This window comes from Zingiber officinale, chromosome 5B (genome assembly GCF_018446385.1).
Source record: "Zingiber officinale cultivar Zhangliang chromosome 5B, Zo_v1.1, whole genome shotgun sequence".
Taxonomy (NCBI): domain Eukaryota; kingdom Viridiplantae; phylum Streptophyta; class Magnoliopsida; order Zingiberales; family Zingiberaceae; genus Zingiber; species Zingiber officinale.
The window spans coordinates 12,368,987-12,390,948 of NC_055995.1; the positions used below are offsets into that span (position 1 = coordinate 12,368,987).

Genomic DNA, 21,962 nt, shown 5'->3' on the forward strand with positions numbered 1-21,962 from the left:
CACATTACATACTGCACAACTCTAAGTTGTTAAAAGTCATAACACATCCGCTACATGCAGCCTCGCGCTGCAGATGCACTTTTCCGCAGCATGTGACCGCATGCTGTGGATGCACTTTTCCATAGTGCACGGCCGCATGCTACAGAAAAGTGCATCAGCAGCGCATAATTACACGCTGCAGATGCATTTTACAACAGTAATTATAATACAATTTTTATACAGCCACATACACAAATTTTATACAATTAAATACAACAAATATACATCCACAATTACAACACATATAAATATCATAAATAATTATAATACCACGTACACTCAATTATAAAATCAAAACTAAAACATTTATAATATCATAAATAATCATCAACACCACACTTTAACAAAATAACAATTTACTTAACAACAAACATTCCAAACCAGTAACACAAATTCACTTAATAACATAAGTACTTTCCTAAAAAATTTAAAATCAGTAACTCAGTCACAAAAAACTATAAACTTAGATAACCAAGCAATTGTGCTTCCTATTGCATCTTCGAGAAAAATATATTTCATCATTTGATTGAATTAGGTCCACCTTGTCCACAAACAACACTCTATCAATACAAACTTTCCAACAAGCTCCATCAAGAGAAACGTGATTCACTTTTGCTTTTGGATCTATGAATATAATTTGACCTTCTGCAATAACTCCATCTACACTCTAATGAAACAACTTACATTTAGTATTATCAATGATAGTTCCACGACTCAAATTCTTTCGTTGTACTGTATAATAAAAAAAAATCTAAAATTATAGCTACCAGAAATACAAATTGAATATTGTTAAAATTACCATGATTAAAAATTAACCCAGCTATACAGAGAAGTCATAAAGAAAGATATTAGAAATATATGAAACCATATGAAACACATCAGAAATATATTAATTTTGATTGAAACACATATTTTGTTTTGACTTGCTCTATTTGTAAACAAACATATGAAACACATCAGAAATTTCATATAATATTTTACAACTATCACATAATCCGTCCAAATAATCAAATTAAGTAATACATCTAATGATCTAATAGTAACACAACATATCTCAATATAATTGCAAACTCTTCTAATTTATTTAAACTCTGTTAACTAATTTAATTTATTTTAATTGATTTTACTTATAAAAACAAAAAATCGCCATCCTTTAGTCCAACAAATGACTCAACCAACAAATACATTAAGAATAAATCTTAGGACACAAGATAACAACTAAGTTATTACAGTGACCCAAGAGAGTAGAAACTCAAGAGAAATATCAATCTTAGGACACCACAATAACATCCAAACTTCTTACAGTGACCCATTAGTGAGTCTCAAAAGTTTACAATAAGTTCACATGATAACTTGTTGCCTATAAGAAAATTTTGGCATGCAATTAACCATATTCAAATTAACAACTATTAGATAATCACACTACTTTACGAACACGAACACAATGAAGAGGCATTAAATAAGCAAGACAAAGAATCAGGATGGTTTTATCAAGACATTTACTAGGATGTGAAAAAGGAATTCTTCAAGATGGCAAAGTATAGTAAAAATGGATGGTTTTATCAACACATGTACATAGCTAAGTATAGTATTAGTTGTTGGTGCAATATTTCTTAGGGTCAAGGTTGACCAGATTGATTAAACTTGAGTTGGCTCAAGCCCAAGTCTTGATGTTTGAGTTTCGATTTTTGACAATACATGGAGATTGATGATACATGGAGATTGCAGGTGCAATCGTCCATCTGGGGAGATTATTGGTACAATTCCCCTCTGGTCAGGGTTTGATCAGTTTGAGGTGAAGGCAGGTGAAAGACATAATGAGTGAAGCTAGGTGGAAGTCCAGGTGAGTGAAGCCAGCCAGTTGGGAAATCCTAGTGAGTGAAGCTAGGTGAAAGTCCTGGTGAGTGAAGTCAGGCAGATGGGAAGTCCTGTTGGTGCAACATCTCTCAGGTCAAGGTTGACCTGGTTGACCAAGCTTGAATCTTGGTTTGAGTTTCGATGTTTGACAATACAAGGTTGATTGAAGAAGAGTCAAGTAGGTCAAGGATTGACCGGATACTTGACTGGGAAGTCCTAACTGGGATGTTAGGCGAAATGAAAGTCCTGGTGAGTGGAGCCAGGCAGCAGAGAAATCCTAGTGAGTGAAGCTAGGTGAAAGTCCTGGTGAGTGAAGCCAGGCAGAAGAGAAGTCCTGGTGAGTGAAGCCAGGCAGAAGAGAAGTCCTAGTGAGTGAAGCTAGGCAGATTGGAAGTCATGGTGAGTGAAACCAGGCATGATGAAGAAAAGTCCAATTAGGTCAAAGGGATTGACCGGATACTTGGCACAAAGAAAAGTCCAAGTGGGTCAAAGGGATTGACCGGACACTTGGTGAGGGAGTCCTAGCAGGTCAAGGAAGTGACTAGATGCTAGGCATGACGTACCAACAGGTTAAAGTTAACCGAAGGTTGGTTTGGGAGGGTTGGGACTTGGTTTTGGGTAAAAACCAAGAGCTGGATCAATCAGTGGATTGATCAGTGGATCGATCCAGGCAATTTCCCAGCGCACAGAAAGCCTCTGGATCGATCAGTGGATCGATCCAGAGGTCCCAATCGATCAGTGGATCGATTGAGACGCTGCTGCTTCGCGCGATAAGCACTGGATCGATCCGTGGATCGATCCAGGCGTTTTTCCATAGTACAGATGCGCTCTGTATCGATCCAAAGCCTCCCCGATCGATTGGGAGCATTCCAATCGATCGGGATTCGACCGTTAGCGTCGATTTAAGCCGCAGGCGTTCATTTCCTTCGGTAATCGCTTCCATGACAAACCTCAGATCTTCACCAGCGACTCCACAGAGCTCTCCACGCCAGTTCTTGAAGTTCTTGGAGGTTCTTCCAAGTCAAGAGGCGGATCTATTGCAAGAGGAAGAAAGCTAGGGTTAGAGTTTTCTTGTACTCATTGTAAGCTTTGTGCTTGTATTTTGTATCCTTTCCCCTTCTTCTTGTAGTGTGAACTTGTAGGGCTTCTTCGCCTTTGGTAGTTACCAAAAAGGAGGATTTTATTAGTGGAGGGTGCGTGAGTAAGTGTGGATCCTTGGACTAGTCACCTCTTGTGAGGTGGATATCAAGTAAACCAACCTTGTTAGCGTTGTGTGGTTTGTTTCTTGTGTTTCCGCTACGCATTTTTGAAGAAACAAGCAACGCCAACCACGAAGCACGCGAAGAGCTATTCACCCCCCCTCTAGCTACTTTTCGGTCCTAACAAGTGGTATCAGAGCGAAACCGCTCTTCACCGGAATCATCGCCGGAAGGGGCAAACAAAACAAGCAAAGCTAGAGGGTGAAGAAGTTGGAGCAAATTCATCAAAGTCAAAGAATTCAAGAAGCTCAAATTCAAGATGCAATTCCAAGATGGATTTGGATTTGACACAAGGGTGGCTCCACCGTACATATCTACAAGCTTCGATCTTTGGAGATCAAGGATCGAGAATTTCTTAATGGTGGAGATAGAGCAATAGTTTGCTCTTATGGAAGGTTTTGAAGCTCCAAAGAACTCCAAGGGCAAAGCTCTCAAGAAAAACAAATGGAGTAAGGAGCAACTCCAAAGATGTGAGGCCAATGACAAAGTGACCAAGCTTTTGGTCAATTTATTACCAAGCAACATCTTGGAGCAAATTGGAGAGTTTGAAGATGCCAAGGAGCTTTGGAGCAAATTGGCAAGGATTCATGAGATCCCCTCCATTGTACAAAATCAAGGAGAATCCAAAGAGGGCGACTCAATGGATCAAAACCAAGAAGAGGAGGTCCAAGAAGCTTCATCCTCAAAGGAGAGCAATCAAAAGAGCAAGGAAGGAGTATATTCCTTGTTTCATGTACAAGAGGATGAAGATGAAGAAGAAGGTGAAGCCTCCACCTCTAGGATTGAGGGGGAGCAATCTTCATTGACACCGGAACAAGAGCAAGAAGAATCCTCCACATCCGGGTCAAGAGAAGAAGAGGATGAAGAAGCTTCCACCTCCACAAGTCAAGCAAAATCAAATGGAGGAATATCACCTTCGGATCAAGAGGAAGCTTCTACTTCCGGATCCGAAGGAGAAAGTGTCATCCCTACACAAAAAGGTATAAACATTTTAATTAATAATAAAAATCATATTATATGCTTTGAATGTAGGGAACATGGGCATTACAAGAGCAAATGCCCTAAATTGGCCAAGAAGAAGGGCCAAGTGGCATTAAAGGGCAAGGAGAAGCCCAAGGAGACCATCCCCGGAACAAAGAAGAGCAAGGAGTACATTGTGTGCTTCTCTTGCAATCAAAAGGGGCATTACCGAAGTCAATGCCCTAAGGGGAAGAAGGTGGTCAAGGCTCAAAGAGGAAGCTCAACTCAAGGGGGAGCCTCCAAGGTAAAAAGAAAGGTAACCTTTATTGAGCCTATCCCTTTGAATAATAATAAAAAGCATGATAGTTCAAGTTTATATCATTTAAATGCTATTTACCATGAAAATAGGAGGCATGATAAAATTAAAAAAAATCATGTAGCTTATCATGCTAAAACCTCTCAACCTAGGTTTAGAAAGGTAGATAGGAACTTAGGCAAGAACCCTAAGGATTCTAGGTATGTGCCTAAGAAGAAGAAAAATCAAGGTTTTAGTGAAAAACCTAAGGTTGAAGAATTATAGAAGGAAAATCAAGTCTTGAGGTCAAGACTTGATAAATTAGAGAAGACCTTTAGAAAAATCACAAATATGACACAAGGGTCATCCAAGGGCCATCGAGGTTTGGGATACAAACCTAAAATCAAAAGGGATACACCTACTTACCATAGGGTTCCATATAGCTATGGAACCAACCCTAAGCCTACTGGACAAGCAAAAAATACTAGGGAGGTCATCCCTAAGAGTATATTTGCAATAAATGTGACTAAGACTTCTAAGAAAGTCACAAACAAGGTCACAAGGGAAGCAATCCCTAGAGTTGACCTAGAAAAAGTGATCAAGGCTTCTAAGAAGCCAAACAAGATCACTCAAAAGGTATCTAGGGAAGTTATCCCTAGTGAATACCTAGAGCATCCAAGGAGCACCAATAGGTTTTGGGTTCCTAGGAGCATCTTCTCTACCCCATAGATGGGTTAGAGAGTGTCAATTCTAAGAAGAAGGGTAGTTAACCCACCTTTAAAGAAATTGACACTCAAGGAGCATTTTCAAGGTTATTATTAACCTTTGAAAATGAAATGGATTTATGTTTACTCTTGAGAAGAGTAAAATGTGTCACAATTTGATAAATTGGATGATATTTTAAGTGACACAAATTGGAAAAATCATAAGAACTATCAAAGTGGGATTTTGGTATGTTCTTAGGAAATTTAAGGTCAATTTAAGCCTTAATTTCAAAGTGCTACTCTTGTGGAAGAACAAAATATGCCAACATTTGAAGAATAACCTTAATTTCAATTGGCATAAGTTAATCAAGAGAATTAGAAATGCCAAGTTAGGTTTTGGCATTTTCTTGGAGCATTTAGAGGGCAATCTAGGTTTAAGTTTTAACTTAGCTAAGGTTTAAGGACACCTAGATAGGTAATCTAGGTATTTTATTTATGCTAAACCTTGCCATGATTGTTTGCTCACTATATGCCATGACATCATATTTAGTTTTGTATTGTGTATTCATGACTTACTATGAAAAATACAAAAATACCATGTCATGTCATACATACATCATGTAGTTATAGGAATCTTTCTTTTGAAAGCTAATCCATTTTGATGTATGCAATAACATTATCATGCATTATGTTTATTTCCTTAAAATTAAGGACAAAAGGCATTTATAAACAAGTGGAATCAACAAGTAATATCCTTGGTGGATGTTTACCACTCAAAATGCCTAGAAAGATATGCATGATCCCTAGATTAGGGCAAAATCAAAATTTACATCTCACAAAGACATATAAGATGACTTGTATGTGGTTTAGTACACATTAGATACAAGTGAGGTGTTAGGATGATGAACAAAACTCAAGATGTTGATTTAGTACATTCGTTTGAGTTTTAAGTTCATCAAAACACATAGTTATGTGTTTTTCCCATCATTGGGAAAGCTAATGTACAAATCATGTGCATTATGCCCAAGGAACATGGTGAGATATTGGTTTTGAAAATGTTTTTAAAATGAGTTTGGAAAACCTTGGTGAAAACTATCTTTTGATAGTAATCACCATTGAATAGTTAGACACAAACTTGAAGAAAACACTAAAGTTTTTGTAAGTTTTCAAGTTTGTGTCAATCTTTGAAAACATGAAGTATTTTCATAGAAAACTATTTTTCCATGATAATATATGCCCTAAACAATGTCTACACAAATTTTCACGATTTTTGGAATTTTATAGAATTTTCTAGGGGTTTCTGAAGTTGACTGAAATTGAATTTCAGCAACTTTCAGACCTCAATCGATCACCCGATCGATTGAAGGGTCTCAATCGATCGGGCGATCGATTGAGAAGAGCTTTCGTGAACAGAAGCCGTCTGGATCGATCCAGCCCTCCTGAATCGATCAGTGGATCGATTCAGCAAGGTTCAATCGATTGGAACCCAACTCCAATCGATCCAAGTTGCTGATTTTGGCTGGGAAGGCCTGATTTCAGCATTTTGAACCTATGTTAGTCTAGGTAACCATTCCAAACCCCTCAAAATACATTTGTATATATAAAAAAAAAGGAGTTTTCATGTTGAAAACAAGGATGGATTGGTTAAGGAAGACTATATTGAAGTTTAGGTTGAGGTTTGTTTCAAAGTTTTGAAAATTTGAACCTCACAACTTCAAAATTTGGGTTTCCTAAAGGTTTAGGGATTCCAAGTCATTGTTGGTGCAATGACAGAAGTTATCACCATGTCTTTAGGGGGAGGGACTCTTTAAAGATATGAAAATTATTTTCACGAACCTTGGAAGGTGGTTAACTTTCCTTTAAGAACATGCTCAAAGTTGAGCGTTTGAACTTTAATGGGGAGTGGATATCCTCATTGTTCAAGTTGTTCAAGTGGATAGTGCTCAAAGATGGTTTGATGTGTGCCAATAGGGGGAGAATGAAAGGACTTGTGAATGGGAGTAAGTTAGGCTTTCATTACCTAGAGGGAGTTTGTCCTCTTAGGGGGAGAATGGAGAGCTTAACTTATGTGTTCATTACCTAGTGGCATGAAGAAAAATGAGGCTATGTGATTAGCCTAACTTACATGTGGTATTGTAAGTGTTATTGTGGTATTGTCAAACATCAAAAAGGGGGAGATTGTTGGTGCAACATCTCTCAGGTCAAGGTTGACCTGGTTGACCAAGCTTGAGTCTTAGTTTGGGTTTCGATGTTTGACAATACAAGGTTGATTGAAGAAGAGTCAAGTAGGTCAAGGATTGACCGGATACTTGACTGGGAAGTCTTAACTAGGATGTTAGGCGAAATGAAAGTCCTGGTGAGTGGAGCCAGGCAGCAGAGAAATCCTAGTGAGTGAAGCTAGGTGAAAGTCCTGGTGAGTGAAGCCAGGCAGAAGAGAAGTCCTGGTGAGTGAAGCCAGGCAGAAGAGAAGTCCTAGTGAGTGAAGCTAGGCAGATTGGAAGTCATGGTGAGTGAAATCAAGCATGATGAAGAAAAGTCCAAGTAGGTCAAAGGGATTGACCGGATACTTGACACAAAGAAAAGTCCAAGTGGGTCAAAGGGATTGACCGGACACTTGGTGAGGGAGTCCTAGCAGGTCAAGGAAGTGACTAGAGCTAGGCATGACGTACCAACAGGTTAAAGTTGACCGAAGGTTGGTTTGGGAGGGTTGGGACTTGGTTTTGGGTAAAAACCAAGAGCTGGATCAATCAGTGGATCGATCAGTGGATTGATCAGTGGATTGATCAGTGAATCGATCAGTGGATCGATCCAGGCAGTTTCCCAGCGCATAGAAAGCCTCTGGATCGATCAGTGGATCGATCCAGAGGTCCCAATCGATCAGTGGATCGATTGGGACGATGCTGCTTCGCGCGATAAGCGCTGGATCGATCCGTGGATCGATCCAGGCGTTTTTCCAGAGCACAGAGGCGCTCTGGATCGATCCGTGGATCGATCCAAAGCCTCCCTGATCGATTGGGAGCATTCCAATCGATCGGGATTCGACCGTTAGCGTCGATTTAAGCTGCAGGTGTTTATTTCCTTCGGTATCGCTTCCACGACAAACCTCAGATCTTCACCAGCGACTCCACAGAGCTCTCCACGCCAGTTCTTGAAGTTCTTGGAGGTTCTTCCAAGTCAAGAGGCGGATCTATTGCAAGAGGAAGAAAGCTAGGGTTAGGATTTTCTTGTACTCATTGTAAGCTTTGTGCTTGTATTTTGTATCCTTTCCCCTTCTTCTTGTAGTGTGAACTTGTAGGGCTTCTCCGCCTTTGGTAGTTACCAAAAAGGAGGATTTTATTAGTGGAGGGTGCGTGAGTAGGTGTGGATCCTTGGACTAGTCACCTCTTGTGAGGTGGATACCAAGTAAACCAACCTTGTTAGCGTTGTGTGGTTTGTTTCTTGTGTTTCCGCTACGCATCTTTGAAGAAAAAAGCAACGCCAACCACGAAGCATGCGAAGAGCTATTCACCCCCCCTCTAGCTACTTTTCGGTCCTAACAAGTCCTAGTGAGTGAAGCTAGGCAGAAGTGAAAGTCCTGGTGAGTGAAACCAGACACGAGGAAAATCCAGGTGGGTCAAGGCTGACCGGACACCTGGTATCGGTAAGTCCAAGTGGGTCAAGGTTGACCGGACACATGGCACAAGGAGAGAAGTCCAAGTGGGTCAAGGGATTGACTAGACACTTGGCACAAAGTGAAAGTCCAGATGGGTCAAAAGTTGACCGAGCACTTAGCGGTCGTAAGTCCAATAGGGAGTTGGCATGGAACAACTAGGAAGTTCGGACGTTGTAAACTTCCGAATGCCATAACTTTTGACTCGGATATCGGAATGAGGTGATCTCGGATGCGAAACGAAACTAATTTCAAGCTCTATCCAGTTCTCTTCTTTCCAATCGATTGGGGGGTTCAATCGATTGGTTGACGCGAACTTGTGCAGAAATGAGCTAGATCGACTGGGTAATCTAATGAAACTTCTCCCATCGATTGGGAGAGTTTCTGAGCGAACAGTAAGCTTCTGAATCGATTAGTTGATCGATTGAAACCTCCAATCGATCGGCCGATCGATTGGAGCGCTGGAAATCGCTCGAGAAGCCTTGAATCGATCGGGCAATTGATTCAAAGCAATTCCAGAGACCAAAGAGGCGCTCTGGATCGATCGGTCGATCAATCCAAAGCCTCTCCAATCGATTGGGAGCAATCCAATCGATTGGGATTCGACCGTTGGTGCAGATAAAGCCGTTGGCGAGCGTTTTTCTATGTAGAACTTCATCTCCTCTCCACAGGTGATCACGCGACTCCACAGCAACTTCTTCCAAGCTCTCACCGCCCGTTCTTGAAGGATCTTGGAGACACGTTCAAGTCAAGAGGCAAGTTACAACAAGAGGAAGAAGCTAGGGTTAGGGTTTATTGTACAAATCTTCTAAGATTTCCCTTTTATTTGCTTCTCTTTATCTCTTGTTGTATTGAGAGTTTGTAAAGGCTTCTCCGCCTTCGGTAGTTACCGTAAAGGAGTGTTTCTTTTAGTGGAGGGTGCGTGAGTGTGTGGATCCTTGGATTAGTCACCTCTTCTTGAGGTGGATACCAAGTAAATCCGTTGTGTTAACATCGTTGTGTTGTTTCACCGCTGCACATCATTGAAGAAACAAGCAACAAAGAGCACGACGAGCGCGAAGAGCTATTCACCCACCCCCTCTAGCTACTTTTCGGTCCCAACAAGTGGTATCAAAGCAAGGTCGCTCTTCACTGGAATCATTGTCGGAAGGGGCAAAAATCTAGAGGGTGAAGAAGTTGGAGCAATTCTACAAGTCGAAGACTTCATCACAAGAAGCTCAACTTCAAATGGAATTCCATGATGAACTTAGATTCGATACAAGGGTGCCTCCACCGTTTACCATGACAAGCTTCGATTCTTGGAAATTAAGAATCGAGAATTTTCTTATGATGGAGATAGAGCAATGATTTGCTCTCATGGAAGGTTTCAAGGCTCTAAGAAATTCAAAGGGCAAAATCCTCAAAAAGAGCAAATGGAGTCAAGAACAAATTCAATGGTGCAACGCGAATGACAAGGTAACCAAATTATTGGTTAATTTATTGCCAAGCATCATTCTTTGCAAAATTGGAGAATTTGAAGATGCAAAGGAATTGTGGAACAAGTTGGCCAAACTTCATGAAGAACCCTCCACTGTACCAAATCAAGATAAATCCAAAAAGGGCAACTCATTGGAGCAAGACCAAGAGCAAGAGGACTCCGAAGTTGAGAGATGCTCAACTTTCGAAGAAGAAGAAGTCCAAGAAGCCTCATCTTCAAAGGAGTACAATGAAAAGGGCAAAGAGAGAGCATACTCTTTGTTCCATATACAAGATGAAGAAGAAGAAGCCTCCACCTCTAGGATTGAGGGGGAGCGACTTTCGGTAACACTGGATCAAGAAGAAGGAGAAGTCTCCATATCCGGGTCAAGAGAAGAAGAGGATGAAGAAGCTTCCACCTCCACAAGTCAAGTCAAATATATTAGAGGAGTATCAATGTCGAATCAAGAGGAAGCCTCTATCTCCGGATCCAAAAAGAGAAGATGCCACCCTTACATGTGAATGTATAAATATTTCAATTAGAAATAAAAATCATATCATATGTTTTGAATGTAGGGAACATGAGCACTACAAAAGCAAGTGCCCTAAATTGGCCAAGAAGAAGGGCCAAATGGCACCTAAGGGCAAGGAGAAGCCCAAGGAGATTGCCACCACTATAAAGAAGAGCAAGGAGCACATTATGTGCTTCTTATGCTATCAAAAAGGACATTACCGGATTCAATGTCCTAAGGGGAAGAAGGTGGTCAAAGCTAAAGGAGGAAGCATGAGTCAAGGGGGAGCCTCCAAGGTAAATCGAAAGGTATCATTTATTGAGCCTACCCCTTTAAATAATGGTAAAAAACATGATAGTTCTAATTTATATCATTTTAATGCTATTTACCATAAAAATAGGAAGCATGATAGAATTAATGAAAACTATATGACTTTTCATGCTAAGACTACCACACCTAGGATTAGGAAGGTAGATAAAAATTTAGACAAGAATTTTAAGGATTTTAGTTACAAGCCTAAAAATAAAAAGGCTCAAGGATTCAATGAAAAATCAAAAACTAAGGACTTAATGATGGAAAATCAAGTCTTGAGGTCAAGACTTGATCAATTAGAAAAGACCCTAAAAAGGATGAAAAATATCCTAAAGGGGCAAAATAAGCAAAACCTAGGTTTAGAGAAACAAGGGGCATCCTATGGTCGTAAAGGTTTGGGATACAAACCTAAGGCTAAGAAGGATGCAATTTCTTACCATAGGGTTCCATATAGCTATGGAACTAACTCTAGGCCTAGTGGTCAAGTCAAAAATACTAGGGAGGTTATCCCTAAGAGTATTTTTGCAATAAATGTGACTAAGACTTCTAAGAAGTCTAAGAAAGTCACTAAGAAGGTCACAAGGGAGACAATACCTAGAGTTGACCTAGAAAAGTTGACCAAAGCTTCTAAGAAGCCTAACAAGGTCATTAGGAAGGTATCTAGGGAAGTTATCCCTAGTGAGTACCTAGAGCATCCAAGGAGCACCAATAGGTGTTGGGTTCCTAGGAGCATTTTCTCTACCCTTTAGATGGGATAAAGAGTGTCAACTCAAATTGGAAGGGTAGTTAATCCAACTTTGATGAAGTTGGCACTCGGAGAGCATTTTTAAGGTTATTATTAACCTTTGAAAATGAAAAAGGATTAATGGTTTACTCGTGTAAGAGTAAAATGTGTCAAACCTTGAGCAATTATGTTTAAATTAAATTGACATAATTGGGAGAAGCATAAGAACTACAAAGTTGGGACTTTGATAATGCTCTTAAGGAAGTAAAGGCAAATCCGGGCCTAAAATTTAAAGTGATTACTCCTTTAGAAGGATAAATATGTCAAAATTTGAGAGATGTACTTAATGTTAATTGTCATAAATAAATCAAGAGATTAAAGAAATGTCAAGTTGGGTTTTGACATTTTCTTGATGAAATTGGGCAATCTAGGGTTTAATTTTAAGATTAGCTAAGGTTAAAGGATATTTAGATAGGTAATCTAGGTATTTTATTTATGCTAATTTGTCATGCTTTGTTTGCCCATCATATGTCATGACATCATATTTATTTTTGCATTCATGCCTTATTATGAAAAATATAAAAATACCATGTCATGTCATACATACATCATGTAGTTATAGGAAATTTTCTTTTGAAAATTATTTCTTTTTGATGTATGTCATAACATATCATGCATTATGTTTAATCCCTTGCAATTAAGGACAAATGACATTTACTAACATGTAACATCCTTGGTGGATGTTCATAACCTCAAAATGCCTAGGTAGATATGCATGATCCCTAGATTAGGGCAAAACCAAAATTTTACATCTCACACGAACTATAAGGTGACTTGTATATGTTTTAGTACACATTAGATACAAGTGAGATGTTAGGATGATGAACAAAACTCAAGATGTTGATTTAGTGCATTTCTTTGAGTTTTAGGTTCATTAAAAAACATAGTTATGTGTTTTCCAATCATTGGGAAAGCTAATGTACAAGTCATGTGCATTGAGCCCAAAGAACATGGTTGGATATTGATTTTGAAAATTATTTTAAAATGCTTTCGGAAAACCTTGATGAAGGCTATCTTTTGATAGTAATCATCATTGAATAGTTAGACACAAACTTGGAAGAAAACACTAAAGTTTTTACAAGTTTTCAAGTTTGTATCAATATTTGAAAGTAGGAGGTATTTTCATAGAAAACTATTTTTCCTTGATAGTATATACTTTAAGTAATGTCTACATGAATTTTCATGATTTTTCGAATTTTGTAGAATTTTTGGGGAGTTACTGAAGTTGACTGAAATTGAATTTCAGCAATTTCAGGCCTCCAGTCGATCACCCGATCAATTGGAGTGCCTCAATCGATCGGGCGATCGATTGAGAGGCGTTTTCTCGCAAGCAGAAGCTTGCTGGATCGATCCACTGATCAATCCACATAGTTTGAATTGATCCATTGATCGATTGAATCACTGATTTCAGCTGGGAAAGCTTGTTTTCAGTGATTTAAACCATTTTTGGTCTAGGTAACCATTCCTAACCCCTTGAAACATACTTATATACATTTAGGGGGAGTTTTCATGATAAAAACAAGGATGGATTTATTAAGGAAGAATAAGTAGAGGTTTAGGTTGAGCTTTGGTTTCATTATTGAATTTTTGAACCTCAAAACTTCTAAATTTAGGTTTCCTAAAGATTTAGGGATTCCAAGTCATTGTTGGTATAATGGCAGAAGTTACAAGCATATCTTTAGGGGGAGTTACTCTTTAAGGACATGAAAAATATTTTTCATACACCTTGGAAGGTGTCTAACCTTCCTTAGCGTAAATGCTCAAGGTTGTGCATTTGACTACAATGGGGAGTGGATATCCTCGTTGGTTGTTTGTTCATGCTCATGGGTGAGCTTTGAAAGAAGAATGAAGGGTATGAGACCTTCATTGGTTTAAGTGGTATATGCTCAAGGATGAGCATTTGATGAAAATGAAGGGTATGAGACCTTCATTTGAATCGTGTGTGAATATACCAGGCGGTATATGCTCAAGGTTGAGCGTTAAGAATAATGAAGGGTATGGGACCTTCGTTATTGTGTTGTGAACAACGAGTGAAATTGTAAATAACGCTGGGTAACTCTTCAGGGGGAGAGTTTTTTTTTATGTGTGTCAATAGGGGGAGAATATAGGGTTTAAGTTAGGCCTTCATTACCTAAGAGGGAGTTTGCTCTCTAGAAAAGGAGGATAATGAAGGGTTCCCTCATTCATATATTGGCAAGGAAGAGGTTGAGGCTATGGGAGTAGCCTAACTTAAAGGAGATATTGTCAAACATCAAAAAGGGGGAGATTGTTGGTGTAATATTTCCTAGGGTCAATGTTGACCAGGTTGACTAGGCTTGAGTTGGCTCAAGCTCAAGTCTTGATGTTTGGGTTTCGATGTTTGACAATACATGGAGACTGATGATACATGGAGATTGCAGGTGCAATCGTCCATCTGGGGAGATTGTTGGTACAATTCCCCTCTAGTCAGGGTTTGATCATTTTGAAGTAAAGCCAGGTAAAGACCTAGTGAGTGAAGCTAGGTAGAAGGAAAATTCTGGTGAGTGAAGCCAGGTGAAAGACCTAGTGAGTGAAGCTAGGTGGAAGTCCTGGTGAGTGAAGCCAGCCAGTTGGGAAATCCAAGTGAGTGAAGCTAGGTGAAAGTCCTGGTGAGTGAAGCCAAGCAGATGGAAAGTCCTAGTGAGTGAAGCTAGGCAGAAGTTAAAGTCCTGGTGAGTGAAGTCAGGCACGAGGAAAATCCAGGTGGGTCAAGGCTGACCGGACACCTGATATCGGTAAGTCCAAGTGGGTCAAGTTTGACCGGACACTTGGCACAAGGAGAGAAGTCCAAGTGGGTCAAGGGATTGACTGGACACTTGGCACAAAGAGAAAGTCCAGATGGGTCAAAAGTTGACCGAACACTTAGCGGTCGTAAGTCTAATAGGGAGTTGGCATGGAACAACTAGGAAGTTCGAACGTAGTAAACTTCCGAAGGCCATAACTTTTGACTCGGATATCAGAATGAGGTGATCTTGGATGCGAAACGAAGTTAATTTCAAGCTCTATCCAGTTTTCTACTTTCCAATCGATTGGCCAATCGATTGGGGGGGTTCAATCGATTGATTGACGCGAACTTGTGCAGAAATGAGCTGGATCGATTAGGTAATCTATTGAAACTTCTCCAATCGATTGGGAGAGTTTCTGAGTGAACAGTAAGCTTCTTAATCGATCAGTTGATCGATTGAAACCTCCAATCAATCGGCCGATATATTGGAGCGCTGGAAATCGCTCGAGAAGCCTTGAATCGATCGAGCAATCGATTCAAGGCAATTCTAGAGAGCACAGAGGCGCTCTGGATCGATCGGTCGATCGATCCAAAGTCTCCCCAATCGATTAGGAGCAAATCAATCGATTGGGAGCAATCCAATCGATTGGGATTCGACCGTTGGCGCAGATAAAGACGTTGGTGAGCATTTTTCTGCGCAAAACTTTATCTCCTCTCCACAGGTGGTCACGCGACTCCATAGCAACTTCTTCCAAGCTCTCACCGCCAGTTCTTGAAGAATCTTGGAGGCACGTCCAAGTCAAGAGGCAAGTTACAACAAGAGGAAGAAGGTAGGGTTAGGGTTTATTGTACAAATCTTGTAAGATTTCCCTTTTATTTGTTTCTCTTTATCTCTTGTTGTATTGAGAGTTTGTAAAGGCTTCTCCGCCTTCGGTAGTTATCGTAAAGGAGTGTTTCTTTTAGTGGAGGGTGCGTGAGTGTGTGGATCCTTGGATTAGTCACCTCTTCTTGAGGTGGATACCAAGTAAATTCGTTGTGTTAGCGTCGTTGTGTTGTTTCTTGTATTTCCGCTGCATATCATTGAAAAAATAAGCAACAAAGAGCACGACGAGCGCGAAGAGCTAGTCACCCCCTCCCCCCTCTAGCTACTTTTCGGTCCCAACATTAGTTACCTGAGTTGCAGCTTATTGTTGGCTAACATTATAAACATTGCCACTTTTTTTTGCACCATTGACATCAATACCGCCATAAACATAATTGCCAATACCACTACAAATGTCATCACTAGCAACCTAATTTTACAACAAATAGATAAAGAATGTCACTATAATATAATTTCACTAACATGAAGATAAAAAAAAATCATAATACAACAACAACAACAACACCAACCAAGCCTTTTCCACTAGGTAGGGTCGGCTGTATGAATCCTTTTACGTCATTGAGGTCTAGTTTCTATTATATCATCATCTATATTTAAATAAATTTTATCTTGTTTTATTGTTGCTAACCAAGTCTTTTTTGTCTTCCTCTTCCTCGTTTGATATGCATGTTTATCATAGTTTCACATCGCTTAACTAGAGCATTTATTGGTCGTCTAAGTACATGTCCGTACCATCTTAAACGTGTCTCTCGGAGTTTTTCCTCAATAGATGCAACTCCAACTTTCTCTCTAATGCTCTCATTTCTTATTTTGTCCATCCTCGTATGTCCACACATCCACCTTAACATTCTCATCTCTGCAACTTTCATATTATGCTCATGTACTCGAGTCATAGCCCAACATTCAGCTTCATATAACATAGCATGTCTAACTGCGATTTTATAGAACTTACCTTTAAGTTTAAGAGATACTTTACGGTCACATAAAACACTCGACGCTCCCCTCCATTTCATCCATCCTGCTTGTATTCTATATAAGACATCTCTCTCAATCCCTCCATCGTTTTACAAAAATGATCCTAAATATTTAAATCTCTCGGTTCCAGGTAACTCGTCCTCTCCTATCTTAACAATTGTTTCATTACTTCTAATATCGCTAAACTTAAATTCCATATATTCTGTCTTTAATCTACTACACCTTATGACATGGTAAATTAACTACAACATCTTTCAAGATTAGTAACTAAGAAGTTGAAATAGACTATTACAAACCTTATCGGGGTGGGAGGCGCCTCTGCCACTGATAGTGCTCTAGGATGTGCCTCTGTCGTTGAAGGAGCTCGAAGAGGGACGAGTGTTGTGCCTCTGTCGTTAAAAGAGCTTGAAGAGGGAAGGGGGTGCTGCGATTCGAAGAGCCTAAGAGGGGCGGGGGTGGCACAAACAGAAGAGGAAGGGAAAGGGTTCGAAGAGCTGGGTAGGGGGCGAAGGGGGTTGGCGATAAGGAGGCGACGATGGGGGCAGTGATAAGGGCAGCGATGGGGGCAATGATAAGGGCGACGATGGGGGCAGCACTGATAGATGAAGGGGTGGTAGTTTGCGTGAAGAGGAAGGGGTGATAGTTTGTGCAAAGAGGGAGAGAAATAGGATTTTTTTTAAGGGAAAAACAAGGAATGAAAGAAGATTTTTAACAGCGCATTCGCAGTGAATGCACTCTTAAAAATATTATTAATAGCATATCATGCGCATTGCAAATGCTCTATTATTAATTAATATTAATAGTGTGCATTGAGCTCTATTAAAATTATATTTAACAATAGATTATTTTTATATGTTGTTATTTATAAAAAATATAATAGTATTCGCAACGTGTTTTAGTTGGCGCATAGCAAAAACTATTATTAACAGCACGCTATAAATATATGCGATTGATGACGTAATGAGGAAAGTCATATTTGTTGTAGTGGAAGCATTCATTACAAATAAATGTATTGGATAGAAGAAAACCCTTGCCATGAATGAAATGTAAGAGGAGAAGACTTGCAATACAATTATGCTATCCTAAAAAACCCAAAATTATTTGCAATCAACAAACAAATAGGTATTCAAATAATAAAATAAATTATTACTCAGGGAGCTAAATTGTAGGTTGACTATCGCCAAAATACATAGCTGTCAATCAGTTGCCTTTTGATAGGGAGTGTTACCTTGTGAAATCATCAACAAGATCAATGGTGAGAAATCCATTCAACATAAGTCTCATCATTTGTTTCATCTTGCTTGTCATTCTTTGCCTAATATAACAATAAGAAAGTTATGGTAAAAGCAAGAAGTATGAAAAGTAGTAGGCATGCAAGGAATTTAATAAAATATATGCCAGGAAGACAAGAAAAGGAATACGAATAAAATGAACCAAGGCATTTAACCAAACAAATTGGTAACAGAACAATAATGATAACTTAGAGGAAAGGGCATGAGGAGCCATGAAATAGAATAGTAGAATCTGAAATGCTAATTCTGTCTCTTTGGAACCCTTGGAATTTCCAAGCAAACTCTTCTTTTTACCAGAAACATGCCATAAACTAAGTTTGTGATTAAGGAACAATTGCCCAAGCTCCTCCAGCATTGGATAAACAAGCCAAGTATCTCTATGGTACTAACTAATTCCTTTAATTAAAAACCAATTTTCAAAAGCCTAATAGTTTTCATTTCAATCATACCCTAAGCAACAAGAAATATGTCATAATTTCCCAGGAGGCAATGGTGCAATGGTTAATTAAACCCTCCAATGGATAACCAAGGGATCTAAAATTCGAGTCTCAGCTACGGCACGCTGTAGGAGATTTTCGTTCCGATGAGAAGTGGTTCTAAGAATGCTGGCCATTTAATTTGGATGGACCTCCAGGAGGTCTTCTCGATTTATCCTGGTTGCCGGTGGAAAACTCCTATGGGGTCAGACTGGTCATCTCCAGAATTAATCGGTTTGAAAAATTGGATACCTAAATTACCAAAAAAAACATATCATAAATTGAATTTAAGATAACACAACAAAATCTAGCAAATATGCATGTAACAATTGAACAATTCAAATCATCATAAAGGATGGTGTAAGAGGAAAACCATACCGGCTTATAATTGACTTGTCTAACAACAGTGATTGTTTGTTAGCATATTGGTGAAGAACACATTGTTATCATCTACTCGATTTCACTCCTTTGATAGCCTCAACTATTTTTGGAGCTTTCTCTTATACTTGGTCACAAACTGCATCATGAACTTCTTGTTCGAAACTAGGAAATGGTTCCCCGTGAAGCAAGGCTTGATCAATCCCTTGTGCATGACAATGCCCAGGATGGCATGCCTGGGCATCAACCTCTTCTCTAGGCTCATCGACAGAACATTTGTATTCTTCACTGTGTGCTCCTGTGTCCCTGCCAACTTCTCTTCCATAAGCTTCATGGTCTTTCTTACCTTCTTAGTCAATGCCCGCACAATGTAAGGATGCTTTACGAAGGCCTCCAAGATATGATTCTAAGACCACCCCAATTCCCTCAAGTTCTCCACTTTCTCCAGCCACTTCTTCTTGGGCAATATAGCAAGCACCCCGAGGGCATGGGGGAATGTGGTTTTCTTCGGATAGATACTCATCTTCTTTATCTCGTCAAAGGCCTCATTGAATCGATCTGTATCTGTCACCAAAGCGTAGTGTCAAAAGCATTAAGATTACATCATCGGGCACGCCATATGGTCGTAGAGCATAGAACTTGGGAAGAACGGTGGTGCTGATGTCGAAGGTGATCATCCAAGGTGAGTGCTTTAAGGCATCCACGAGGTTCTCATTCATTTTCAAAATCAATTTGAGGAGCTCAGCATTGGGGAGCAATCAATTCTCCACGTTGTACACGAGCAGAACGAATCTAGCTGACAGGGCCCCCAGGAGGGAGGTTCCGACAAGGTCGTTCCCATTGAAGAGTTCCAGCTTGGGCTTCAAGGTCTTCTTGTTGTTCATCAGGAGGACACGAGGACAGCGGTCGATGGGGCAGATGAGATGGGCTTCATCGAAGCCGTAGTCCTTGAGGAGGGCGAGAACCGGGAGCACTTTGTCGAGGGCGTCGAACTGAACTTTCTTGGAGATGGAGAAAGCGACATTGTCGGAGATCCCGCACGATCTTGCCAGGGAGGAGGCGATCAGGGATGAGGGATCGTCGTGCTGATGGAGGAAATAGAATTGGGTTTGAGGAATCTCAGAAGTTGTTGAGGCGTCGTTTGCGGCAGTGGCGGAGACGATTGCGGCAGTGGCGGAGACGAAAAATCGACCAGTCCGAGAGAGCAGATCCTCGAGTCCGTTTTTCCCTGGGCCTTTCCTTGTCAGCTCCACAATTGCGGGCCTTGCGGCTAGAATCAGGCACTTCGACTGGAATCCGGCCGCACAGACGGCCGTGAATTCAGCACAGTCGGTCGGATTTCAGTCGACGGTCTATCCTGACCCAAATTATAACTTGGATCGAATTTCGGCCAAAATTACAGAATGGGATTAGAATCCGGCTACAATTACGGAGTGGATCGACGGCCGTTTTAGTAAAATAGGAATTGATTGTTTAAAACATAGGTTAAAAATTTTGGCTCAATAAAAACTAAAATAATAACAGGAGGGGTAAAATGAAAAAACACACAATTGAATGTGTATTTTGATCGATTCAGAAATCGGTGTGCACCCTTATATAATCTTTGATAAATTGTCGTTTATAATACACTTAAAAAATCTTATATTAATCTTTTCTATTTTCTCTATATTAATTATATATTAATATTTTTTATTTTTTGTTTATTCAAATATATAGAAGAGAATTATGTCTGTTTTTTCCCCAGCAACTTTAGGGTTTGTTTTTTTTTCACCAGGCACTGCGATCTCATCTTCCTCATGGACGGCGAGGATACAGATATCAGGACGATGCGGAGAGATAGTGACGGCGAGGAGGAGGAGGAGGAGGGAACATTGCTGTCGTGGGACGCCATTCTACCGGACGAACTCCTGCAGAAGGTGCTCTCCTTATTGCCCATCGCCGACATCATCAAATTGGGCATCGTGTGCAAACGGTGGTACGAGATTGTGCACTCCCGGCCGTCGTTGTGGACGATGATGGCGCCGCAGAAGCCGTGGTTCTTACTGTCCTGCTTTAACGACTGCGCCTTATCGGTCCGCGCGTACGACCCCTGCCTCCAACAGTGGCACATCTTCGGCTTCCCCGGCTTAGAAAAAAGCATCTGGCACACGTCCTCCTCCTACGGCCTGGTCTGCTTGACGAACCGCGAGGATAGGAGCCGCTTATTGGTCAGCAACCCCATCACGAGAGATTGGAAGCGGCTTCCTCACGTCCCCGGCGGCTCTTCCCCTGACTACAACGCGCTCGCCTTGTCGTTCGACCGCCGCACGCGCAGCTACACCGTGGTCTTCGCCAAGTGCACCGCCCATATGCCGGGGAACAACCACCAATGGCACTTCTCCATCGACATCTACAAATCGACGACGCAATCGTGGGCAACGCTCTTTGCCCAAGACCTCGGCTCGTGGAAGGGCGGCGACGAGGGCGTCGTATGCGACGGCGTGTTCTATTACTTGATCCACCCGAACACGGAGCAACGCCCCCACTTACTGGCGTTCGATCTCGCCAAGCCGCCCTCTACCATTCAGTCTCTTATTCGAGAAGCGATTCCTGCGCCATGCCCTCTTACCTGTGCTCGATTGATCAACCTGTCGGACAAATTGGTCATGGTCGGCGGGGGAGGGTGGTGCAACCGGCTGATCAAGGGGTTGACGATTTGGGAACTCGAGGATAAGAGATGGCGGGAGGTGACTCGAATGCCGGTCGAGATGTCAACGAGCTTGTGCACAATCAGAGAGAATTTCATCTGCTGCGGCGCAGGCGACCTCGTCTTCATACAGTGCTTAGGGTGGCCGATGGCACTGCTGACCTTCGACGTGAGGCAGAAGGTTTGGAGAACGATGAACGTCGTCGAACCCTTCATGGCCCTATTCTTGGTCCGATTCTTCAGCGGCTTCTGCTTCGAACCGAGGCTCGACGTCACCCCTTGATCTCTGCATCTTCATTTACAATTCGAAATATATATATATATATATATAATTTTCTTATTGTTTTAGTTAAGAAAGAAATTTCACTTTTGATCATCTGTCTGTCTATAAGACAGTGAACGCAGCATTCAGCGAGTTTTGTAATTTTTTTAAGCATTCCTTTGATCATTGCTTCATCCACTGTCATTATCTTGGAAATGACTAACGAGTTTAAGCTTTCTAAGAGCATCTCGAATGCCAGCTTTTTTAAAAGGTCTGTAAAACTTAAAAAGCTTAACAAAAGAGTTTTACTGAGTGTAGAGATAAATTTTGAAATTTTTTGTTTAAAGCCGGTTTGATTTTTCAAACTTACTTTTTTCTCTTAGATATGGAATTAATAATCATTGAGAAATAGTACTACATATGTTGACTTTTTCTTAAATA

General features: G+C 40.6%; 1 protein-coding gene and 1 long non-coding RNA gene across 2 annotated transcripts; one reads left to right on the plus strand and one right to left on the minus strand.

The window, feature by feature from the left end:
* Positions 1–580: 580 nt before the first annotated feature.
* Positions 581–19,941, minus strand: LOC121984125. The gene is made up of 3 exons (XR_006112793.1): positions 18,574–19,941; positions 17,656–17,742; positions 581–706 (listed from the first exon to the last, which is right to left on the minus strand). It is a non-coding gene; the product is annotated as an uncharacterized LOC121984125 (long non-coding RNA).
* Positions 19,942–20,369: 428 nt separating this feature from the next.
* On the plus strand, positions 20,370–21,542 carry LOC121986511 (F-box/kelch-repeat protein At3g61590-like). Its single transcript, XM_042540480.1, has one exon. It carries the CDS (start codon positions 20,370–20,372, stop codon positions 21,540–21,542), a length of 1,173 nt encoding a protein of 390 aa, XP_042396414.1.
* Positions 21,543–21,962: the final 420 nt, after the last annotated feature.